This window comes from Neofelis nebulosa, chromosome 17, assembly GCF_028018385.1.
Source record: "Neofelis nebulosa isolate mNeoNeb1 chromosome 17, mNeoNeb1.pri, whole genome shotgun sequence".
Lineage (NCBI taxonomy): Eukaryota > Metazoa > Chordata > Mammalia > Carnivora > Felidae > Neofelis > Neofelis nebulosa.
Genome location: NC_080798.1, coordinates 50,069,064 through 50,094,091, shown reverse-complemented (window position 1 = coordinate 50,094,091; position 25,028 = coordinate 50,069,064). Strand labels below are relative to the sequence as shown.

The 25,028-nt window shown below is 55.3% G+C and overlaps 2 protein-coding genes across 2 annotated transcripts; one reads left to right on the top strand and one right to left on the bottom strand.

Annotated features, from left to right (window-relative positions):
* Nucleotides 1–73: 73 nt before the first annotated feature.
* Nucleotides 74–3,156, bottom strand: LOC131499287 (chymotrypsinogen 2). Its single transcript, XM_058707168.1, has 7 exons — nucleotides 3,032–3,156; nucleotides 2,270–2,373; nucleotides 2,076–2,155; nucleotides 1,655–1,733; nucleotides 1,190–1,370; nucleotides 970–1,103; nucleotides 74–322 (listed from the first exon to the last, which is right to left on the bottom strand). Exons 1-7 carry the CDS (start codon nucleotides 3,081–3,083, stop codon nucleotides 161–163), a joined length of 792 nt encoding a protein of 263 aa, XP_058563151.1. The 5' UTR covers nucleotides 3,084–3,156; the 3' UTR covers nucleotides 74–160.
* A 14,287-nt stretch (nucleotides 3,157–17,443) lies between these two features.
* Nucleotides 17,444–22,157, top strand: LOC131499286 (chymotrypsinogen B). Its single transcript, XM_058707167.1, has 7 exons — nucleotides 17,444–17,560; nucleotides 19,379–19,482; nucleotides 19,597–19,676; nucleotides 19,778–19,856; nucleotides 20,106–20,286; nucleotides 21,427–21,560; nucleotides 21,940–22,157. The coding sequence occupies exons 1-7, from the start codon at nucleotides 17,506–17,508 to the stop codon at nucleotides 22,099–22,101; spliced, it is 795 nt and encodes a 264-aa protein (XP_058563150.1). The 5' UTR covers nucleotides 17,444–17,505; the 3' UTR covers nucleotides 22,102–22,157.
* Nucleotides 22,158–25,028: the final 2,871 nt, after the last annotated feature.

Sequence of the window (25,028 nt, the reverse complement as noted above, 5' to 3'; positions counted from 1 at the left end):
TCTGGGGACCCTCTGGTACCTGACCCAGTGAAGACCCAAGTTCGGGAGAAGGAGGACTCAGAGGCCCCAACACAGGAGACACCATCATCAGTGTGTCTTTTATTGGTTTATTGACTCTGTGGGAGCAGGTCAGCAGGGAGGTCATGGTGGGGCCGACGGCTCAGTTGGCTTCCAGGATCTGCTGTACCCAGGGCATGAGCTTGGTGACGCGGGCGTACACGCCGGGCCTAGAGGTGGAGCAGGTGTTGCTGCCCCAGGACACGATGCCCACCAGGGTCCAGGCTCCATCCTTCTGGCAGACCAGGGGGCCACCAGAGTCGCCCTGCAGGAGGAGAGAGAAAGCAGCTTGGATCTGGCCACCAGGTGGCCTGGGCCAGGGACCCCTGGACATTGTTCCAGAGACCATTCCGGGGCCTCACGGCCAGTAGACGCCCGGCACGTGCATACTGGAGGGATTATGAAAGAAGCTTCAGTAGCTCTGTCTATGATCTGTGCCCCTGAATGTCTGAGCCATCAGCTGGGGTCCTATAATAGAGGCCCGATAAAGCTGGTTTGCTTGACAGGAAGGAAGCATGGGTGGTGCTGGCCTGGCTATGGAGCCACCGCGAGGGAGGGAGGGCTGCCCGATTCCTTCCAGAGCCCTCTGGGCCACTACATTCTGCTGCCCAGGTTGTACACTGCACTAATCCAGGGGATGGCATTTGTTCAGACATTGATGATGTCAATGGAATTTTGCAATATGGCAGTTTCGAGACCAGAGGCCCTTGCTCTGCATCCCTCTGTTGAGATCATCAGTTTTTACAACTGCTCAGGCAGGAATTCCAGAAAGAGCATGTCAAGCCTTCAAAAGGGGCCCTATGTGTTATTTCCATCTCCTCTCTCTGGCCAAGCCCCTTGGCCTGGGCTTTGGCCTGAATCCGCCCCATGCTGGGAGGGAAGGGGGTGCTGGGTGAGCCCAGTAGACCATACCATGCAGGAGGAAACGCCGCTAGCCCCAGCGCAGACCATCAGATTGGTGATCTTGCTGCCCCAGAACTTCTGGCATTCGGTGTTGGACAGGAGGGGCAGGGCCGCCTGCTGCAGCCTGTCAGGGGTTTGGGCGTCTAGAAGGGCAGGGCGGGGGGTCAGCACCTGCAGGTGCCCGCTCGGCAGCCCCCACCTCCCACCCGCCCGGCTAGAGGTCACTCACTGGTGTGTTTGGTCAGGCCCCAGCCCGTGGTTGCACACAGGGTCCCAGCGGGAAAGTTGTCATTGGCATTGGGCAGGCACACGGGGGACACAGTCTGGGAGAGGCGGGCAGGCGTGGCCAGCTTCAGCAGGGTAATGTCATTGTTGATGGTGAACATGTTGAACTTGGGGTTCTTGAAAACCTATGGGGAGGGCAGAGGCTGACACAGAGCTGAACCAGGGTCCCAGGCCTCCCCAAATCACCTCAGTGCTTCTCTCTGGACAATGGCCTGTTCAACTTGACAGGCCTTTCTGTGGCCCCAGGAGCCTGAGGCTGGGCCCAGGACCGAAGTGCAGACCTCGAACGCCCTGCTTTCTGCTCTGCCCCCTCACGGTGGACCACTGGGGAGGTCGAGAGCAGCGGGGGGTTTTCAGGGCTGCACACTCCGGAGGGCCTGCCCCACCTGGCCTCCGGGGGCCACCATACCTTGGCAATCTTCAGCACCTGGATGTCCTCAGCATCTGAGCCCTGGTCAAACTCCCCGGCCACGACCTGGTGGGTGGTTCTGGAGAGGGCCAGAGAAAGGAGGGGGTTCCTGCCGTGAGGTGCTGGGGCCGTGCAGGGGTGCCGGGTGCGTACGTGTGCGCATATACCTTTGTGCATCTGCTCAAAGTTGTTGATCACAGAGACGGGAGCTCAAAATCTCAATAATTGCCCCCGAAACAAACTGCCCTAGAGCCTGCTGTGTGTGTGTTTCCTTCCCAGTAGCCTTTGGGAGACCAGCAGGACTTGGGTTTTCGACACAGTCCAAATAAGGAAACTGAGGAACGAGGAGTTAAAGGTCTGGCCCTCACCGCCAGGAGTCTTCCCCCCACCAAGGTGTTTCCTGGGGACCCTGGGCCCTCACCTGACACCACAGTGGGCAGCAGTGACCACCCAGTCCTCGCTGATGAGGGAGCCCCCGCAGAAGTGGAAGCCGGTGCTGTCCTGGAGGAAGATGGAGAGGTCAGTGCTGGCTGGACACCAGCAGCCCCCAGCCTGACCCCAGCTGGCCCAATACCCCAGTGTGTCCCCCACTCGTGCGCAGAAATCCCCCCTCACCTGCAGGGACACCTGCCAGGGCCAGGAGCCCGGGACAGCGTCCTCGCCATTGACGATCCTGGACAGGCCACTCAGCACAGGTTGGATGGCGGGGACCCCGCAGCCTGAGGGTGGGGGTATGAGGTGAGGGATGGAGGCCAAGGGCGTCCCGGAAACCCCCCAGGGACAACTCAACCTGACTTGTCCTTCAGCCCAGACAAGCCCAACAGGCTGGCGGGGAGGTGGTGGCCGTACTCAAGCATGGGCCGGAGGCTGGGCTCTGTGGGTTTGAACCCAGCCCCATCGCTGCCTCGCTTTACCATTCAGAAAAGCGCGAGCAGGCAAGGCAGGAACTTGCTGTGTTCCTGGCATATAGGAAGCACCAAGGGAACACAAGCTGTCAAGTGCTGTGCTCACGGGCCCCAAGGCGCCCACACCTGCCTGCTCACCATCTGAGTCTGTTGGGGAGCCACTAGCTGTTCAGAGATTTCGCTGCCTCCGGACCTGTCCTCCCGAGCCCTTGCACTGGGCGTGAGGCCTCAGTCAGCCCCAGGAAGGCCCACCTCCCCCTGGGGGCCTCACACTGACTGGTCTGGCCCAATCCTCCCAGCATTCCCATTGTGGCGATGGGGCCGGTGAGGCTCAGAGCGGGAGAGAGACCCGCTGGGGTCACACCACAGTGCTCGGCCGAACTGGGAGCAGGGACCCAGCTGCCCCTTCTGGTCTCGGGGGCTGGAGGGGAGCGGAAACATCCCTCCTGGCCTCTGCTTGCCCCGAACTCACCGAAGGCTGTGCCCAGGAGGGCGCAGCAGGAGAGGAGCCAGAGGAAGGCCATGGTGCCGTGGTCAAGGAGACATAGGGTCCCTGCCTTGGGAGCTCCCCATTATATCCCTGTGCACCAGGCTGTTATCGGAAAACCTTGAGGTGACAATCCCTTTCCTGGGCGTGTGCCCGAGTAGGCAGGATGTGCCAGAGCAGGCCTGGCATCAGGGCCTGGGATGGCAGCAGCTGCGGCCCATGGTTGAGCTTGGGTCTGGGTCAAGGGCGAAGGTGGGACCAAACAAGGTGGCCCTCGACCCACAGCCGCAGGGAAGGGCTCAGGAAGCTTGGGCTTCCTCCTCTAGGCCCTGTTTCATGAGGGCCAGGGCCAGGCCTGTCAGGGTTTAAGCCCCAGCCTATTGTCTCATAGGCTGGAGAAACTTGGACAAGTAATTTATCTGGTCTGTTAGTTATTCAAAACCCCTGGGCAGGGGCTCTGGGGTGGCTCGGTCAGTTGAGCATCCGACTGTTGATTTTGGCTCAGGTCATGATCCCAGGGTCATGGGACTGAGCCCCGCCTCAGGCTCTGTGCTCAGCACAGAGCCTGCTTAAGATTCTCTTTTCCTTCCCTCTGCACCCACCTCCCTAAAAACAAAACAAAAGAAAACAGAACAAAACAAAAACCTGGACAGTGTGATCAAGTGGGGAGGACAAAGGGGCGTCTGGCCAGGGGGCTGAGGATGCTACCCTGGTCTTGGGGGGTGGTCAAGAAGTCTCAGTGAAGGTTCCTTCTGTTCCACAGCTGGGGAGGTCATGTGGCCTGTGTGCAGTGCGGCTCAGAAGAGCAAGCCACCCACTGCCCGTTCACGTGAGGCTGGGTCACTTAGTCCCCATGGGCTCCTGGAATGGAGCATGTGGCATCTGGGGCAAGACTGGACCCAGTGAGAGCTGGTAGAGGCCGGTCAGGCAGGAAATGGGGGTGTGGGGAGGCAGGCAGGAGGCCTGTTTCTGGCTTGGCCGACAGGGTGGGCAGTGGGGCCCTTTCTCAGCACCAGGGGAACTGGAAGAGGAGAAATCTGAAGGTGAGGCGGCCAGGCACAGCGAAGCCCCGCGAAACACACAAGGCAAATGGTATCTCAGGGCTGTTTTTAACTTCCATTGCATCGATGACCGTAGCGTGCTCCACGGCACACATTTCAGCACCAAACAGCTGTGGAGACTTGGGCAGGTTACCTGCCCTCTCTGGTTTTGTTTCTAAGCATGTAAAATGGGGATGCTTATAGTGTGGATCCCACAGTATGAAAGGGCATGACCCATCTTGAGCCAGGACCAGGCCTAACACAAAATCATCCATACTCGCTGATCCTCTGAACTCCTTCCTGCATTGCCTGTTGGTGCCCTTCCCACGTTCTAGAAGACTGTCCCATGACAGCAAGGGATGGCCACATTATATCAGGTGGGAAGGCAAGGCACAAAATGGGTTGCAGGGGGCGGGGTGGCCCCTTCCGTGAGACCATGCTACCTGAGCAAGCCTGTTCTTCCTTACAACTCACGCTTACCAGGCCCAGGCCCCTAGTCAACTGGAACAAAAGAAAAGAAACAAATTTCTCCTGCTTTAGCAAGCTTCCATGGGGAGGAGTTGGAGAGTTTAAGTTAAAAAAAAAAAAAAAAAGTAAAATGTACATTCCACCAGCCAAGGAGTTATCATTTAAAACAAAAAATTTTAAATGTTTATTTATCATTGAGAGAGTGAGAGTGCAAGTCGGGCAGGGGCAGAGAGAGAGAGGGAGACACAGAATCTGAAGCAGGCTCAGCACCGTCAGCACAAAGCCGGATGTGGGGCTCAAACCCACCAACCCTTGAGATCGTGACCTGAGCTGAAGTGGGATACTTAACGGACTGAGCCACTCAGGTGCCTCATATCCTTATCATTTCAAAAAGATTTTGTTAAATGCCGATTTATTTTTAAGAGAGAGAAAGTGAGTGGGGGGGAGGGGCAGAGAGCGAGGGGAGCAGTGGATCCGAATCGGATCCATCAGCACAGAGCCCCCTCCGGGCTCGGGGGGTGCTCGATCTCACAAACCTTACCATTATTAATACCTAGGCAGGAGGGCCTCACCCACACCCGGACATTTAAGTCACGGGAGCATGCGGGAGTGCGCCAAGCAAAGCTCGGAGGCTGTGTCCACGCCTGAGCTGGACACAGAGCAAAGGGCAAAGTGTGCCTAATGTCGCAGGTGGTCGCCCGGAGGAGGTCAAAGGGCACCGATGAGCCCACAAGGCAGGGGGCCAGGGCTGAGAGGCCGAGGGGGGCGACCGAGGAAGGAAGGCCCAGGTGGAGGCACTGTCGGGAACGGCTGGCCCTGATGCTGCGGCCCCCGGTGAGTTGTTCCATCTGTGGAGCCGCAGCGGTCGTCCCCTGAGGCGCAGTGGCAGCGACCGCGGGTGTAGCGGGACCCGAGAGGGGGAGGGGCAGAGTGGCGGGGGCGGGGCCAGGACGGCCCGAGCCAGCAGGTGGCTGAGGCCTTGGGAACAGACTGCCCGCCCGCGCCCCACCCCCCCGCGCCGCTCGCGCGCCCTGAGAGGTCTGAGAAAGCGCGCAGCTGCAGGTGGAGGCGGGGAGGGCGAGCCCGCACCTGCGCCCACTCCTGCCGGGGGCGGGGCCAGAGGTTCACTGGGGCGGGGCCCGGGCCCTCCACCCCGCCCCGCCGCGACCCCAGACCCACCCGAGGGACCCCTTTGCCTGCGCCCTTCCCTGCCTTACGACGCCAAGGCTCCTCCGCGCCTGCGCGCAGAGCGCCTCCTCACGGGCGCAGCTCGGCCTCGGCTACTGCCGGCCCCTGCCCAGCAGCCTCTCGTCGGCGTCCCGGGACAAGCCGACGGGTGTCTGAGCCCAGAAGTTGTTCAGCCAATCAAGTTTACGGTAACGAATATTTTCCTGGCTTGCATTTTTCGTTAATATTTCTAACTTCCCAGCCAGGGGTTTGGAACCCTGCTTCCTAAGCCCCTGGAGTGCACCCGTCCGCGCTCGTGCACACTCCCAGGGAGAAGGTACGGCTTTGCTTGCGGGTTGTCTGCCATCTGAGAAAGTCGTAACTCTGCGCTTGTTACCTCGTTGCAAGCAGGCAGCGTCTAGTGTGTTTAGCGGGCAGTGCTGAAGCAAGCCCGGGGAAAGGTGTAACTCACTGAAATGTATTCAGGAGACGACCCGATCCCTGTGCGCCCTGGGAGCAAACATGATGGGGACAGCTCTTTCCCAGGTAGCCTGTGTTGAGGGGAAGAGCTTTGCTGGGGGCCCTGAGCCAGTCTCTGCCCAGCTACCTCCTGGGATTTGGCCTCGGGTAGGGGTTGTGCCAGGGATCCCGGTCCTGTCGGCGTGGACGGGGTGGGGGGAGGTGAGCATTACGCAAGCGTCCTCCCATGGTTGCCAACTCTAACAGTAGGGCATTGCTCGAGGCCAGAACTCAGATGTCAGTTTCCTTAGGTGAACTTCCTTCTTGAAGTCCTGCCTCGTAAGGAGTCAAATCCGAAGTCTCTTTTTTATTAAAAATAAGATACACGGAAGTATAATTTACACATGATGAAATGCACAGATCTTAAGTAAACAGCAGAATGAATTTATATATATACATACATGCAGGCGCACACCATAGTGTCACAGACACCACAACCAAGATGTAAATTAATGCTGTCATCCCAGAAAGTTCCCTTACGCCTCTTTCCAACTACCCCTCTCCTGAGGCAACCAGCAACCACTGTAACTATTTCTTTCCCCATAGATTAGTTTTGCCTGTTGTAGAAATTTACATAAGTGGAACCTCCTGTCTTTGCATCTGGATTCTTTCACTCAGGCAAATGGTTTTATGATTCACTTGTGTTCTTGCCTCTGTTGGTAGTTCCCTCACCCCACATCCCTCACCCCACAATGCATGCGCCGTTCTCCCACCTGGAAGTTTGGGCTGTTGCCTCTTCCCCATCCCAGCCCTCTTTTTCGTTCCTTGTACTGAGGTGACTCTCAGCCCTACACACAGGCATGTGAAAAATGTAAGGTTTTAAGTTTTTCTATTAGAGAACATTGTTTCTTTTCTTTTTAAAAACTTGTTTTAATGTTTACTTATTTTTGAGAGAGAGAGACAGAGACAGAGACAGAGTGCAGGTAGGGGAGGGGCAGGGAGAGGGAGACACAGAACCCAAAGCAGGCGGAGCTGTCCACACAGAGCCCGACGCGGGGCTTGAACCCATGACCTGCGAGATCATGACCCAAGCCGGAGTCAGATGCTTAACTGACTGAGCCACCAAGGTGCCCCTGTTTTCTATTTTTTTTTAATGTTTATTTACTTTTGAGAGAGTCCGAGTGGGGGAGGGGCAGAGAGAGAAGGAGACAGGATCCAAAGCGGCCCTCTTTGATGTCAGCACAGAGCCGGATGCGAGGCTCAAACCCACGATCCGTGAGATCGTGCCCTGAGCTGAAGTCAGACACTGCTTGCCCTGAGCCACCCAGGTGCCCCGCGTCATTTCTGTTTTGATCATTTATTTTGTCAGGAGCCTGAAACCAAATCTCAGCCCATGGAGCGTAACTACTGTCATCCTTGGCTGGCAGTGAACCCAGATGTACAGAGGGGAGCTGGTTCTCCTCAGGTGTCCACACTGCTGGTTGCCGAGGAACCTGCATCTCGTGGCTGCAGCTGGCCCTTTCTCTGCCCTGTCCCGAGGCCTCCCCAGGGCTAGGCTTCTTTCTCAGCCACTGCCGCACTCTTGCGGGACCCTGGGAGACTTCTGGCTGCTTCCTCTGCTGTGCTAGGCTCGGGGCGCTCTGCAGGGTCCAGCCTCCCGGTCTTCACAGGCGGCCCTCCCTGCTCTCGGACTCCACAGCAAGATGGGATTGGAGGTGCATGTCTAAGGTTGGTCAGAGACAGTAAGACAAAGGCCCTGCCTTAAACTCCCTTGTTTTCCTATCATTTTTCCCCCCCAGCCATGGCAGAGTAAGGAACAGAAGATGGCTGCGGGCAGAATCTCAAGCCTGTTGTCAGAGATGCACCCTGAACACTCCTTTCTCCTCTAGCTCAGGGCATCTTAAGTTAGTGTTTGGAGGTGGGGGGAACTGTCATATATTTCAAACTGCCGGGCATGTGCTGGCATTGTGTTCAGCTGTGAAATATAAACACCTGAAAAACTATAGCTTAAGCGAAGTAGACATTTATTTTCTCATTTAACAAGAATTCTCAAGGGAGAAGGTCCAAGGCTGATGTGGCAACTCAAAGCCCGAGGCATCTTCCTCGTGGCTCCAAGATGGCTGCTGAACCTCCAAGCATCATGTCTGCATTCAGGCAGGAAAAGAAGAGGGAGCGAAAAGGGCAAAAAAACAATGCCAACAGAATCTGTTCCATTTTAAAAAGTCTTCCCAGTAACCCCATCCAATGGCGTCTCCTTACAAGTCATTAGCAGAGCTGTCTCTCCAGGCCACCTCTAGCTGCAAGGGGGTCAGGAAAGGAAGCATTTTAGCTGAGCCTTCTCTATCTCCAATAAAATTTGAAAGAATGGGGGACTAGGTTTTGCTAGGCTACCGTCACTGGCTGCCAACCAGGGAAAGTATTTCCTCTGAGATCAGAAAAATGGAAACTGATTCTTTCATCTTTTTTTCTTTTTTTTAACTGTTTATTTATTTTTGAGAGACACAGAATGTGAGCTACGAGGCGCAGAGAGGGAGAGAGAGAGAGAGAGAGTGAGAGAGAGCAAATTAACGTAGACTCCGAACTGTCAGCACAGAGCCCGATGTGGGGCTCGAACTCATGAACTGTGAGATCATGACCTGAGCCGAAGTCGGATACTTAACCGAGCCACCCAGGCTCCCCTTGTCTTTCTTTCTTTCTTTTTTTTTTTAATGGCACATATCTTATGCCTTGATTCCTGCAGGACTTAGGCATTTGAAATGGAACAGCCTGGCATCCCACAATTCAAAAGCTGTGGCTTTTTGTGCAAGTCAAGATTCTCAGTCACCAGCAAAACAAAACTCTGTGGACTTAAGGGGAGAACGAGTTTCTTAAGAGGCTCACAGTGTTGTCAGGATGGTGAGCTGGAAAACCAGACGAGGGGCTCAGCGGCCAGGTGCAAACTCCCCACTGGGCTCAGAACCCACGAGGCCGGCAACCCCCCGAGCGTAGCCAGGGAGCCTGATGCTGGGGGCCTGCACGGAATGGCACTCACCCGCTTTTTTGGCTCACCCAACATATGTTTGTCTCATTGAACATATTTGATCAGTTTTTAAAATTTATTTATTTATTTTGAGAGAATGTGAGTGTGGGTGGGGAAGGGCAGAGAGAGAGGGCAAGAATCCCAAGCAGGCTCTGTGATGTCAGTGCCGAGCCCAACACAGGGCTCGAACCCAGGAACCGTGAGATCATGACCTGAGCTGAATTCAAGAGTCAGACACTTAACTGACTGAGCCACCCAGGCATCCCAAGCTACTCGTTTCTAAGACAAATGATTTTCACATTTTCGTTTTTTTGAGATTCAGAGTTGTCTTACAGTTGACGTCCACTTTAAGTTGCCGGCGAGGTGGCCCTGGTGCCTGTACAGACCTGGTTGGTATTCCTAATGGCATCTCTGGGCAGGGTCAGCCTGTCTTGGGCTTCAAACCACAGCCCGGCTGAGGACCATTTGAGGCAGAGGAGCCTCGTCAGCGTCTGAGCATCCCCGTGGCCCCTTCCGGTAAGGTCAAGGGAGCAGCCACACCCAGTGGACGCTGGCCTTTTGGAAACACCTCGCAGGCGCCATTGCACGAGTCTCTCCTAAGCAGTGCGGCCCCACGGATACCCAGGACGGCCAGATGGTACGGGCCACACGAGCAGAGGTGACTCCCACCCAGAGAGGCCTTAGAGGGACCAGCTTCTCGGGGTGACTGAGTGTGAGGAATACCTTCATTTACCTTCCTTACGTTTGGTCCTTTCTGTGTGCCCAGGAATAATAGGTGATAAAAAGCCTATGTTTAATACGTAACAAGGCCTCTTCCCATAAAGCAAAACTAAAAATCCTAAGTGAAAAGAAAGCATTATTTCATAGCTCAACTGGCAACGTTTCCTCATAAAAAAGGCATGTCCAGGGGGCCGCCTGGGCGGCTCAGTCGGTTGAGTGTCTGACTCTTGATTTTGGCTCAGGTCGTGATCCCGGGGTTGTGGGATCAAGCCCCGTGTCAGGTTCTGCACTGAGCGTGGAGCCTGCTTAAGAGTCCCTCTCTCTCCCTCCATCCCTCCCTCCCTCCCTCCCTCCCTCCCTCCCTCCCTCCGCCCCCTCCCCTGCTCGTATTCTCTCTCTCTTTCTCTGTCTCTCTCTCTCTCTTAAAAAAAAAGTCACGTTCAGCTGATAATACAAGCAGTTTTGGGCCGCCTGACTGTATCTACCCGGAACCCCCGGCCCCAGAGGAAACAAATAACCGGATCAACCGGGCAACTCGTGGAACCTTTAACAGACCACTTGTGAAGGTGTGGGCGCAGCCTCAGGAAACCAGGAGAAGGGGAGCTCCCAGCTTACAACGGTGGGGGGATGCACCGTGGGGCTGGAAGTGCAGGAGACCTTACCTGGACCCCGGAGGGGAACGTGCGTGGGGGGCGCCGCCAACAGGAGCCTGGCCTTTGTGGAAGTCCGGGAGGACCACGGGAATGACAACAAGCTGAGGCTCTTCGTTCGGAGCTCGCCCCACACGGCACGGAGCCGGGCAGAGACTCGCAGGCAGGCAGGCGAGAGGGAAACCTCTGTTCCAGACGAAGGGCAGGCTTGAGGGGTGCCCTGATCCCAGGCCTTTGGCGCGGGGAAGCCTGGGGGGGGGGCCGCCTGGAAGCGGGGCATCCCACGCGAACGGTTAGTGATGCCCACTTGCTTCTCTGGCTGGTCCTACCTTGGAAGTGGGGCAAAGGTTAGGGAAGCCGTCCGAGACTCGAGGCCTGGCCGTTTGGGGCCCGGTGTTCCTGGCTCGCTGGGCTGGTGGCTGCAGATGGCAGGTCGGAGTTGTTCTTCCGTCTTCTGTACGGCCTGGCTCTTGTCTGTCTGTGTGTTCAGTCTCTCACCTTCCATATGGAGTTTAAGGGAGAAAGGTGTGGGTACAGGGAAATGTGAAGGATCTAGTCTCGTAGGGGTGATAACGGATTGGTGGGGTAGGTTCTGAGGACAACTGGCATTGTCTCAGAAGGTGACAGCCCCAGGATGTCCCAGAGAGCTTTTATGCAGAGAGAGATTGGTTCTCTCAGACAGGGGATGAGAACACCTGTGCTGGCTTGGGGGGGGGGGGTCACAGAGATTTGGGGGTTCAGAGTTCTCTAGCCTTGCTTTGCCCGAAGCACCCCATCTCATGTTTTCAGGGGCCCCACCCCTTCCCCACCAGTTCCTAACGTGACGGGGTTGAGTGTGTGTCAGGTTCTGCAACTTTCCAAGCCCCAGGTCAGGCTCCAGGCTCGTCCTCGGCCACACGGTATGAACCACATACTATACAACTCACCTATTTAAAGTGGACAAATCAGTGGTTTGGGGTATATTACATTAAATTTTGAAAATTGTGGTAAAACATGTATAACATAAAATTTGCCATTTAACCATCAAAAAAATTTTTTTAATGTTTATTTATTTATTTATTTGGAGAGAGAGAGAGCGAGAGCGCGAGGTTGTGCACACAGGCAGGGGAGGGGCAGAGGGACAGGGAGAGACAGAATCCCAAGCAGGCTTCTGGCTGTCAGTGCAGAGCCTGACACGGGGCTCGATCTCACGAACCATGAGATCATGACCTGAATTGAAGTCAAGAGTTGGATGCTTACCTGACTGAGCCACCCAGGCATACTGCTGTTTTAACCATTTAAAAAAAAATTTTTTTTTAAATGTTGTTATTTATTTTTGAGACAGAGAGAGACAGAGCATGAGCAGGGGAGAGGCAGAGAAAGAGAGGGAGACACAGGATCTGAAGCAGGCTCCAGGCTCCGAGCCGTCAGCGCAGAGCCTGATGAGGGCCTCGAACTCACGGAGTGTGAGATCATGACCTGAGCTGAAGTCGGCCGCTCAACCGACTGAGCCACCCGGGCGCCCCCGTTTTAACCACTTTCAAGAGTACAATTCAGTAGCATGGATTACATTCACGAGGTTGTACAACCGGGCCCACTGTTTCCAAAACTTTTTCATCACCTCTACTAGAAGCTCTGTGTCCACTGAACAATACCTCCAATTTTCCTGCCCCCTCTAGCCCTTGCAGCCTCTTCTTCAATTTCTGTCTCTGTGCATTTGCCTATTGTGGATGTTTCATGGAAATGGAATCGCACAGTCGGTAGTTTATGGTGACTCTGTCTTCGAGCATAAGGTTTTCAGGGTCGATCCCTGTTGTAGGATGTGTCAGTGCTCCACTCTTTTCCAGGGCTGAATAGTATTCCACTGCATGGATGCTCCACATACTGTCTCTCCATTCGTCTACTGATGGACATTTGGGTTGTGTCCACCTGTTGGCTATTGTGAGTAGTGCTGCTGTGAACACTGTTGCACCAATATCTGCTCGACTCCCTGCTTTCATTTTTGAGGATCATATACATAGGAGTGGAATTGCTGGGCCCTATACTAATTCTATATTTAGCTTTCTTAGGAACCATCATACTCTTTTCCACAGAGACGACGGCGTTTTACATTCCCTCCAGCAACGTATGAGGGTTCCGCTCTCTCCACATCCTTGCCAAAATTTGTTATTGCCTATTTAAAAAATTATGGCCATGGGGCACCTGGGTGGCTCAGTCGGTTGGGTGTCTGGCTGTTGATTTCAGCTCAGATCGTGGTCTCCCCGTTTCTGGGATTGAGCCCCACAGCAGCCTCTGCTCTCACAGCGCAGAGCCTGCTTGGGATTCTTTCTCTTCCTCTCTCTCTGTACCCCCGCCCCTCAAAATAAATAAATAAACTTAAAAAAAATTTTTTTTAATCTTAAAAATAAAATAATTTTAAATTATAAACAAAAAATTTTAAATTATAGCCATAGCTATCATGAAGTGGTATCGTGTGTGTGTGTGTGTGTTTTAAAGTTTATTTATTTATTTTGAGAGAGAGAAAGAGCACACGAGTGGGAAATGGGCAGAGAGAGAGGGAGAGAGAGAATCCTAAGGAGGCCCTGATCGCCACAGATCCCCATGTGGGGCCTGAACCCACAAACTGCGAGATCATGACCTGAGCCAAAACCAAGAGTCGGTGCTTAACAAACTGAGCCACTCAGGTGCCCCTGCGTGTATGTGTTTTTAAAATGTTTCAAATTGTGGTAAAATACTTAACACACAAAATTTACCATCTTGACCACGTTCAAGCGAACGGCCCAGTGGTGTTAGGAGCGTCTACATTTTGTGCAGCCGTCATCACCACCGTGTCCAGAACTCTTCATCTTGCCACACTGAAACTCTGTACCCATTAAACTGTCACTGTGTCCCTCTGCCAGCCCCCAGGCAACCACCAGTCTACTTCCTGTGCAATCATCTCCTGTAAACAGATCGTGCAGATCTTTGCCTTTTTGTGGCTGGCTTACTCACTCCGCACAATGTCCTCCAGGTTCCCCCATGTGGTAGCCTGGGTCAGAATCTCCTTCCTTTTTAAGGCTGCATAATACTCCATCCCGTGTGCGGACCACGATTCGTTTGAGATACGTGGGTTGCTTCCGTGTCCTAGACCGTAAATGATGTTGCTACAGACACGGGTCTGCAGATTTGTCTGTGGGGACCTGTTTTCAGTTCTTCTGGGTATACTCGTGGAAGTGGATGGTGAGATCATAGGTTGAATCTGTCTTTAATGCACGCTTCCAGTGGGCGAGGGATCTCATTTCTTCACATCCTAATTCTTGTTATTTGCTGTTTTCTGGTTTTCGCTTCTATTTGCCATCCTAATGGGTATGAACTATATCTCGCTGTGGTTTCGATGTGCATTTCTCTAATGACTGATCACCCTGTCGTGCACTCCTGGACCACTGGTGCGACTCCCCAGTGTTTATGATCAGCACTGAACCTGCGGGAACTCGGGGCCACAGCCACTTACCCTCCGCTGCCTTAGTCCCGCCTGCACTCCAGCCTTTGCCACCCCCAGTGTTAATCTGAGTATCGTGATGCCACCGCATGCCATGGGCCATCCGGGCCTCATCTTCCCTGACATAGAGGTTCTCCGTGGACTTCTCCAGTATGTGGGCAGCCCTTTCCCAGAATCCCGTGTTCAGTGGTCCTGGGGGCACAGCCTGTATATCAGCCTGAAAACAGGTGGCACACTCAAAACTGGGCTGATTGAGGTGAGTTTAAATAAAGGGAATTTTACCAAACTGTGGGCAGGGCTTAGGGAAAACAAAAACGGTGAGTGAGGAGGGGCACCTGAGTGGCTCAGCTGGTTGAACGTCCGACTTTGGCTCAGGTCATGATCTCACGATTTGTGAGTTCAAGCCCCACATGGGGTGTCATTGCAGAGCCTGCTTTGGATCCTCTGTCCCCCTTTCTCTCTGCCCCATTCCTGCTCATTCACTCTCTCCCAAAAATGAATAAACATAAAAAAGAAAAAAAGATCTTAACTGCCAGTTCCCTCCTCTGCCCTCGTGGACAAACCCCTCCTCTTAAAAAAAGAAAAGAAAAAGGCGAGTGAGGTGCACAGGGCCCTGGCGACAATAGGGACATCCCCAGAACTGACAGGACAAGGGGAGAGCAGTTCTGGAACCCAGAACGGGGGCCTGAGCAGAGAGGGCCTCCTGAAAGGAACTGCAGCCGGTGGAGAGGGGCGCAGCCAGCCCTCAGAGAATAAGTAGCAGACCTCTCTCCCTCCCCCCACGACAGGACCCTGCTCCTGTCCCTGAGGGTCAGTCCGCGGGAGGCCAGCACGGTGGAGAAAGCTGGAAGGTGGGTCAGAAGGGGAAAACGAAGACACGTAGCTCCATTCTTGCGGTTACTTTGTATTAGTCCAGATGCTTCTTGTCATAAAACACATGACACGGTGATTAAACAACCGGGATTTGCTTCTCTGAGAGCGAACCAGCAGAGATTTGGAGGTTGCAAATGCGGGTTTTGCTCAGCAGCTCAGTGATGCCATAATCCCGAGGCTTTCTTGTCAGAGATAATCCTCTGTCTTTCTTGTCAGAGCCTCAAGATGGTGGCCCCAGTGCCAAGTGCCACAGCCCCACGAGACCGCCACAGTGCAGGAAGGGTGGGACGGGGGTCCCCGGGACTCCTCTTAGCCTCTCCTGCTTACAGGAATCAGCCTCCCCCTGAGAGCTGGGGGGGGGGGGGGTGACTCTCCTTGGAACCGCCTGTGGGGGTGAGAAGGGGGAATGGCTGTGGGCACGAGGCCCTGGCAATCACTCTTGGTAACACGGAGATCACCCTGCCCCCAGGGAGTGCTCCCCTCATGGTCTGGTTTGTTGTCAAAGCACAAAATGCAGCGGCAAATAGGCTCAAACGTGACCGGGTTGCTCTGAGCCGCCCTGGCTCATCTCTCACTGGGGAAGCTCTCCCTCCCTTTCAGGTAGCCTTCTGAGGCCAGTTCCTCCTCCTTCGCTCAGGTGGGCCGGGAGTTCACTTCCACAACAGACCTAGAGAGCCAGAGACTCTCTGGAAAAGTCCCTGAGGCAAGGAAAATACAATTGGCATGGCGACCAGCTTGAAATGAGGGAAGGAAAAAACGAGAAGAAAACCCAGCACGTGTTAATGTTTCAATAAGTGACCCTGACCTGAAACTTAGATATGGATTCCTTACCCTCAAGGCCATGGCTGACACCCAGCTGGGACCCCCGGGAGGACCACACAGCCTGCTGAGGTATCAGAAAGCCTCAGACCCAGTTAGTGGGGACGCCCTCTACGTCTCCAGAAATATGGCTGCCTCAGCCCTTCCCCAGAGACGGGGTTCCTCTAGGAGCCCCGCGCCACCTGCGGCCACCATCCCCACTGGTCAGAGCCCCCGCTTGCCCCTCGGGGAAGCACTTTGAACCTACCCCGTGGTGACTACACACAGCTCTTCTGTAGAACCAAAAGTACACATCAAGACAAAACCTCCAGGCCCGTGGAGTTCCAATCAGAAGCAGTGACCCTGTGCTGCTCACTCTGGCCAGCTTCTCCCAGGACGACTGGGCCCTGGGACCACAGCGCCTGGAGGCCCCGGGAGGAGACTGCTCTGGCCGCCCACCTTCCTCTACAAACCGCCTTACGGGGGAGGCCCAGGGAGCCTTCCAGAACAGCAGCACTCTCCCTTCCCTGCCTGGACTATAGGATTCACGACATATGCCTGTCCCTTTAGTGTCTGTCTCTGTCACTAGGCTTTTGGCCCCACGAGGGCAGGGTGCTATGTGCGTGTGAGCACCCAGCGTCTAGACCAGGGTCTGCCGAGAGGTCACTCAGCCTCTACTTACGGCAAATGCATCACCGTCCTGGTATGTACACCCTCCTTTTCTCATTGTTCTGGGACCATCAACATTGTTTCTTTTCTGTTCCCTCGTGTGTCATTTAATGGTGTGGAATCAAAGCCCCACTTAAAAAAGATTTTTTTTTTTTAAATGTTTATTCTTGAGAGACAGAAACAGAGCACGAGAGGGAGAAGGGCAGAGGGAGAGAGGGAGACACAGAATCCGAAGCAGGCTCTGGGCTCTGAGCTGTCAGCACAGAGCCCGATGTGGGGCTTGAACCGACGAACCATGAAACCATGACCTGAGCCAAAGTTGGTTGCTCAACCGACTGAGCCACCCAGGCGCACCTCAGAGCCCCATTTTCTAGGACACGAAGCTATTTACAGTTCCTTAAATTATGAATTACCACAGAAAGAGATTCAGTTGAGCCCTGGGTGTTTGCCAGCCTTGCATTGCTAGTGGCCTACAAGGGGACGATGCCCTCACCGCCCCCCCCCACTCCCTCCCCCGCACTCAGAAGCTGCTTGGCTGGGCTGGTTTGAAGGTGACCCTCTGGAAAAGCCAGGACATTTGTAGAATACTTGTGGATGATACTGGGTGAAAGTACTCTTTGCTGGGAACCTGCAGCCTGTGTTCGCCATGCTGGAGGCCTCCCAGTGAGCACAGCTGGGGTTCCTGGACCCCGTGGTGGGATTGCCTGTAATTAGGACCTGGTGTCCCTCCCTGTTGCACTGGCAGCGGCTGGGTCTCCGCCTCTGGGACTGGCAAAGGCTGCACAGAGCTGGGCTCTGCGGGGCCCAAGCTCCTGGCCCGGGTGCTGGCATGGCCGACAGAGCCTTTAGGATGCCAGGCACTGCCGGGTCTTAGGCGGGACGTTGCATCAGGACAGCTGCCCTTTTCCCAGGGACTGGGGCATCTCGGGCCGAGAGCCAGGCCAGGCTGTGAGAGGGGCTTGGCCCCCACTTATCGCTCAAGGTCCTTGAATAACAGTGGATAACAGAGAGGGCGGCTCTCAGGCTTCTCTGGCTGGGCAGGGCCACAGGGGTTGGGCAGGGCTTGTGGTATCCCCGGGGACTTAAAAACAGGGCCCTCAGGGCAGTCAGCCCACACCTTCCTTCCCAACTGCAGCAACATGGCCTTTCTCTGGCTTCTCTCCTGCTTCGCCCTTGTGGGGGCTGCCTTCGGTCGTGAGTGTCGGGATCCCAGGGGTGGGCCTGCTGGGCCTGGAGTCGGCTTGCGGGGAGGCCCTGAGCTCCCAGCGGCCCCGCGGCCAGGCCCATTGAAGGAGCCCGAGAGGCTCTGTCCAGATTGAGCCTTGGGGCCTGGCTAAGAGGGACTTTAGAGACCCCTTCTCTGCACCCTTGGGTCTCTTACCCAGACAGGCAAACTGAGGCTGCGGAGAGCACAGGGGTCCTCTTGGGGCCCTCTGAGCCCTTACACTCTGAGACAAGAGGGTACCAAAGAGTTCTTTGGTCCAGAAGTGGCTTGGGCAGGGGTGCCGTGGGCAGAGTGAGGGTATGGTTGCAGGAGACTCTCAGTGCCTCCTCCTAGGATTTTTATTTATTGTGCCAGGCACTTTCAAAGCCCTTCATTTTCCATTAAAAAAAGAAGAAGAAATAATAGAAAATACAGAAAATGACATTCCAGCCATGTACCTACCATCAGGGTTTTGTAAATATTACCTTTTTGCAGACTGGCCTCAGGTACTTCTTTTTAAAACATAAAATAGATTCAGCAAGAGTTACCTTCTCCCTCCTCCCCTAGAGGAAGATGAACCCAATTCCGAACTTGCTGTGTGGGTTTTACTAATTTAGTACATGTTTATAAATCCATAAACTCTGTACAATAGTTGTATAAGCTTTCGCAAACAGTATTATACTCTACGTCAATTTTAAAACATGGCTGGGGCGCCTGACTGGTGAAGTTGGTGGAGCCTCCGACTCTTGATCTCAGGGTCAAGGGTTCAAGCCCCACGAGGGGCTTAGAGCTTACTTTAAAAAAAAAGCGCCTTTTCCCACCCACCTGAGTTTTAGATTTATCCCCGTTGGTGCGGAGACCCGTTCACTGTAATCACGGTAAAGTACTCAGCTGTGTAAATACATCCTGGTTTAGCTCTAATGTTTTTGCTGTTACAAAGAAAGCGATTAGTATGATGACATATGTTTTGGCCATAATGATCTGCACGGAGTCACCCGGGGGCAGCAGGGCGGGCACTGACCTGTAGAGAAGCCTGCGTTGCCACAGGGAGCGGGGGAGGGAGGGCTGCCTGGTGGTCGGGCCTGCACCAGCCTGACCTTCCTTGTGCGGGTGCTGAGAAGTCCCCAGGTCCCGGCACAGCAAGTGCGTCACAGACACATTAAGTACACCTGTCTTTTCTCATCCTCTGACAGTTCGAGCCCATGTTTTGTGTTTTCCCCCCTGTGTTCTTGTACGGTGCCAAGTCCTGTTTTATTAAATAATTAAGAAACTAATACTTGACACGATGAATAGTTCCTGAAACCTCTGGAAAAGAAAAGTCAGCGTAGGCACAGAAGGGTGGAACGTACCCGTTCTTACCGGCTTCAGCAAAGCGTCAGGGTTCTGGACTCCCCGTGTACTTGGGGTTGGCCGATTTCACTGCTCCCATCTAACAGGTGAGCTTTGACCTGTGAGGTTAGCCTCGGGTGCTCCCCAGTTTACTGAAGAAAATGAGCCCTGGAGATTCAGTGACGCCCTGAGGTCTCTCACAGCATGAAGGCAGGGCCTGGGAGTCCAGCCAGGCAGTCTGATTTCTCAGCCTGTTTTCTGCTCCTTCATCAGGAAGTCCCCCGGCAGGACCTGCCCCTGGCCTCTGCATCCCTGGCAGGGTGCCTGGGGGCTGGCTTCACGCGGGGATCCCTGTTGCTAGAGGTTGAGGACTGCGGCCAGAAGTCGCCTGGAGGGTGGTGTGGGGTCCTGGTGGAAGGAAGCAGGAGTTCTGTGAACTCTGGGCCTCAGCCTTCTTCCCTCTTCTCCTACTCCCCCAGAATGTGGGGTCCCCGCCATCGAACCCGTGCTGAATGGCCTGTCCAGGATCGTCAATGGCGAGGACGCTGTCCCGGGCTCCTGGCCCTGGCAGGTGTCCCTGCAGGTGAGGAGGTTTTCTGTGAGAGAGTGGGGGACACATTGGGGTGTTAGCCCAGCTGGGGCTAGGCTGGGAGCTTCTGGTGTCCAGCTAAGCCTGACCCTCCCCATGTCCCTCCAGGATAAAACTGGCTTCCACTTCTGCGGGGGCTCCCTCATCAGCGAGGACTGGGTGGTCACTGCTGCCCACTGTGGTGTCAGGTGAGGCCTGCGCGGGCTCAGGGCTCTGCTTCTGGCCACATGTGGGGGTGAGGAGGGAGCAGGGCCCACTCCCAGTCCTTAACCCCCATTGATTCCTCTAGGACATCCCACGTGGTCGTGGCTGGGGAGTTTGACCAGCACGCAAATGAGGAGAACATCCAGGTCCTGAAGATCGCCAAGGTAGGCCCGAGCCCTGCCCAGCTGGCCCAGGAGGCCAAGCTGCGGGGCTGGGGACAGCGGCAAGAAGGTCAAGACCCTTGGGCTGCTTGAGAACACAGGAGCCCGAGTGGCTGGGCTCGCCTTCAAGATCTCATTCCGGGCTCCTGTGGATCTGTTTTCCCCACGGGGGCCGCCAGGAAAAGGGCTTGGACCCTGCCGATTGCTGACTAATCCGAGGGCCTAACTTTGTCGTTTTGGCTCCGCCCCCAGGTTTTCAAGAACCCCAAGTTCAACATGCTGACCGTCCGTAACGACATCACCCTGCTGAAGCTGGCCACGCCTGCCCGCTTCTCTGAGACCGTGTCCCCTGTGTGCCTGCCCGCGGCTACGGATGAGTTCCCCCCTGGTTTGCTGTGCGCTACCACGGGCTGGGGGAAGACCAAGCACAATGGTGAGCACCACCTGGCCTTTTCACCCAGGAAACTTATCTGGGGCTGGGGCTGAGCAGCAGGGGTCTCCAGGTGGGACCCATATGGCTTTTCCTTTTTTTCTCGTCTAAATTGCTACACACTCTGAAACCTTTCCATTTATTTATTTATTTAAACCCTCTTTTAAAAAAAAAGTTTATTTTGAGAAAGACAGTGCAAGTTGGGGAGGGGCGGAGAGAGAGGGAGACACAGAATCCGAAGCAGGCTCCAGGCTCTGAGCTGTCAGCACAGAGACCAATGCAGGGCTCGAACCCATGAAACTGGGAGATTTCATGACCTGAGCCGAAACCAAGAGTTGGACACTTAACCCACTGAGCCACCCAGGTGCCCCTAAAACCCTCTTAATGAAAACCTTAGGAACATGAATAAAGATGAGCTCAAATACTGCACACTTGAAGACGAAGTTGCTGAAGAAACGCCCAAGTACCAGCAGGTGGCACTCTCACTACGTTGCAACGAGGTCCCCACGGTCGGGTTTCCAGCCTGGACTCCTCTCCAGACTTGAGGCGGGCGTTTGTGTCAAGCTCGCCGTGAAGTCTGGGCCGGGAGTCAGATGTCCGGGTGTGGTTCGGGGCCCTGAGAGTCCGGCTGGGTCTCCCCTCCCCCGGCTGCTCCCTCTGCTGACGATCTTCCTCCGGGGCCCCGGGTGCTCCTGCCCAGGCCCCGGCTCACCCTCTGGTCCTTGACCGGGACGGAGGCGGCCAGGAAAGGGCAGCAGGAGGACGGTGCTCCCCCATCTGCCACCCAGAGCGGCGGGTCCCCAGCAGGGGCCCCGTGAAAAGGACGTCAGCCCCCTTCCCCGGAGGGGAGGCAGTGCCCCCCGCCCACCACACGGGCTGCCAGGGCAGGGCTCGCGTGAACAGCTGTGCTGGAAGCCATGTCACCACTGCCTGGTGTGGAATGGGAGAGGAAGGGGTCCCGCAGGGACTGACTGTTAGGTCTGAGGGAAGGTGGGGAGCTCCGTTTCTGAGGTCATGGTGATGGGGAAGGACTGGGAGCAGGCAGGGGGCAGGCAGGGTCTCCTCCACCCTGGGGTGGGCCGGCTGGGTGAGGGCTCCTGACCTCCGCTCCCCCGCCCGCCCCCGCCCCCTGTGTCCTTCCAGCCAACAAGACCCCCGACAAGCTGCAGCAGGCGGCCCTGCCCCTCCTGTCCAACGCCGACTGCAAGAAGTTCTGGGGCAGCAAGATCACGGACGTGATGATCTGCGCCGGGGCCAGCGGCGTCTCGTCCTGCATGGTGAGGCCTGGCCCCGCCCCGCCCCGCCCCGCCCCGCCCCGCCCCGCCCCGCCGGCCCCGCCCCCGCCCCGCCCCTGCTCGGGCCAGGGGGCTGCTCCTTTCGGCCGCGTCGGCTCCACCCCTCTGGGCGGCCGTGGTGCTGGGGGCCCCCACGCCAGCCAGCCGGGGGAGAGTGTCGGCCACGTGCCCCAGGCCCACCAGGAGTAGGCGACAGAGCTGGGCCTGCCACGTGGCCCAGATCGGAGAGCCTCCTGCCCAGTCTCTGCCCCCACACTTGTCATTTGTCTGCACAGAACCTGCGCGGGGGCAGGTCAGGGCGCACACCGGGGCCCCGGCACCCCGCTTCAGGCTTGTAAACAGGTCCTTTCTCCTCCTGCAGGGCGACTCTGGCGGCCCCCTGGTCTGCCAGAAGGACGGAGCCTGGACCCTGGTGGGCATCGTGTCCTGGGGCAGCGGCACCTGCTCCACCTCCGTCCCCGCCGTGTACGCCCGCGTCACTGAGCTCATTCCTTGGGTTCAGGAAATTCTTGCCGCCAACTGAGCCTCTTTCTCCCACCCCCCAACCCCGAGTGTTTCCAATAAAAGCATGTGACGGGAGGCACTGAGTTACCCTGTGTCTCTGTGTGGCCTGGGAGTCGCGGGGCTGCAGTATCACTGTGACCCAGGGCCGCCGTTACCAGCGTCTTTCCCAGTTAATCCTGCTTTCTTAGAAAGCTCTAGCTCTGTTTTCCATCCTTCCTGCTCAGGACTCCACTCGAGGTAGAACTGAGTTTCTATCTGCTGGAGCCAGCTTTACCCAAGGAGCTTTCTGGAAGGGTGTGGTCCTCCGCCAGGCTATGCAGTCCGTAGCCGTCAACCCTGTGCTCCAGGCACCTTCGCCTGCCTCTAGCCCCCTGCGCCCCCCTGCCCTTTGCCCTTCCCTGCCTGGGGTCTGCCGCACAGGCTGGATACACACTAACCTGTGCAGGTCGGGAAATATCCAACAGGCACCAGCCCTTGTCCCCTGTGCCCTGGCGGCCCCCTCCTTGTCCTCTGTATTTCTGGGTTCCGCAGTTAAATCTAGAGGCCGGATCAGACGCAGGGTCACCCCCTTGGCCAGGCTGTAGGTGGGGGCCGCTTCCTTGGTCAGGAGCCCTCAGGGCTGGCTGGCTCTCTTTCGGTGAGGTGAGCTGACTCTGACACTCACCGCCTGGGTCCGTTGGTTCTTCCAGGGCTTGCACGCTGGAGGCAACTTAATTTGAACACTCATTTCTCATATATTATCTAGAATACTTCCATAGAGACACCCCCATCTGTCAGTCATTTACCCAGTGGTGCTGTTGGTTTAGCACATGGAGAGGAAAGTTTACCTCCTTTTCCTTCACGAAATTTTTTCACGTTTTTTCTTTCACTGATTTTCGGGATAATGAATTTGTTCTCTATCATCCTCCAAAGGCAACCCAGTTCATTATGCGTTTGTTTTTTTTTTTATGTTTATTTTTGAGGGGAAGTGGGGAGGGGCAGAGAGAGAGAGAGAGAGAGAGAGAGAGAGAGAGAGAGAGAGGAAGACACAGAATCTGAAGCAGGCTCCAGGCTCTGAGCTGTCAGCACAGAGCCTGATGAGGGGCTTGAACCCACAAACTGTGAGATCATGACTTGATCCGTAGTTGATCACTTAATGGGCTGAGCCACCCAGTCAACCCAATTTTTTAAAAGTAGGCTCCACACCCAGCACAGAGCCCAGCGTGGGGGTTGAACGCACAACCCTGAGATCAAGTCCTTAGCTGAGATGAAGAGTCGGACCCTTAACCGACTAAGCCACGCAGGCGCCCCAAGTTCATTATGTTTTCGCATATTAGAATTATGTCATTTCCTGTGGATTTAAACGTATATGAGGGTTTTGATCCATCGTAATTATGTCCTTATTGAAGCTCAGGTTGTGTCCCCTCAACCAGTGGGAGCTTCTCCCATTGGCTCAGAGGCGTTGTGACATGGTCCAAGTAGGGGTGTCATAGCTTCCTTGCTGTCCAATGTGACAAGACACCTCAGGCCCGGAATCAGCACTCTGACCAAAAATCCCTGGTTTCTTTTAGTTGGGAAAGGAATTTCAAGACCACAGTCTGGGTGTGGGGGATGCTCATGGTTATAAGATCGTTTCTAGGCCTTGCCAGTGGACCGAGCAAGGAAATATTTGAAGGTAAATAATTTGAAAGATGAAGTACCTCATGAGTTCCTACTGGTATTTCAAATCACAGACCAAAGGTGTTTTTACTTCACTGTACGTAGAATACATCGGCTTGTGAGAATGAGAAGCTTCACTCTCAAGGACACGGGGGCTGATTCTAAATTTGTGTCTGCTTCATTTCATATCACACACATGAGCTGCGGGAGAACAATACTGTCTTCACCAATATAATGAGTGAAAACAAATTGTATTTTGCTGTCCTCGATTAAAAAAAAATAATGTTCATTTTTATGAGAGAGAGAGAGAGACCGAGCACAAGCAGGGGAGGGGCAGAGAGAGGGGGAGACACAGAATCCGAAGCAGGCTCCAGGCTCTGAGCCGTCAGCCCAGAGCCCGACGCGGGGCTCGAACTCGCAAACTGTGAGATCATGACCTCAGCCAAAGTCAGATGCTCAACTGACTGAGCCACCCAGGTGCCCCTTCTGTCCCCAGTTTTAAATAGCTGTTGGACCTTTCAGCCCTCGAGTGATTGTGAATTTGGGGCTCACCGCTGGTCTTCGTGGCCGTGCCTCTGTAGCCAGTTTGATGAGGGAAGTTCATTCTCCAGTAGGTTTCTAGGAAAGGCTCGTGGGATTAACGCTGAGATCGTGCGCGGCCAGGGCAGTGTGTGTCCAAAACTATCAATTTCTTGCCTCTCAGCTCCAAATTCACACTTACACACCCGCTCTGCCATAATGGATGGAATTCCTGAAAGCATTTCTTTTGCACAATGAACACAATGTCACATCTGCTCATAGAAGTTTCTGGAGGGACACTGCAGGAGGAAGGTTCCTGCGGTTAGAGGATTGGTCAGCATGGCAGGTGTGAGGGTGTTCACGGGGCTCCGCGCCAGCCCCTCCGAAACACAGGCGGTCCCTCAGCGATCTCACAGCCCTGGTTCCTCCCAGGGGCCACCCTCCCACGGTCCATCCAACCTGGAGACAATCTGGCCTCCTGCTCTCTGCCCACCTGTCCTCCAGGTGAGGGCTTTCTTCTGCGGCTGTCCGCACGTGGACACCAGCTATGCTGGCCCGTTTTCCACAGCAGCCGCCGCATTTTGCTTTGCCCCCAGTGATGTGTGAGGATTCCAATTTCTCCCCATCCTCACCCTTTTTTAAAATCATAAGCCCTTGGGGCACCTGGGTGGCTCAGTCGGTTAAGCGTCTGACTTCGGCTCAGGTCGTGATCTCACGGTGTGTGGCTCAAGCCCTGCCTTCGACTCTGTGCTGATGGCTCAGAGCCTGGAGCCTGCTGCGGATTCTGTG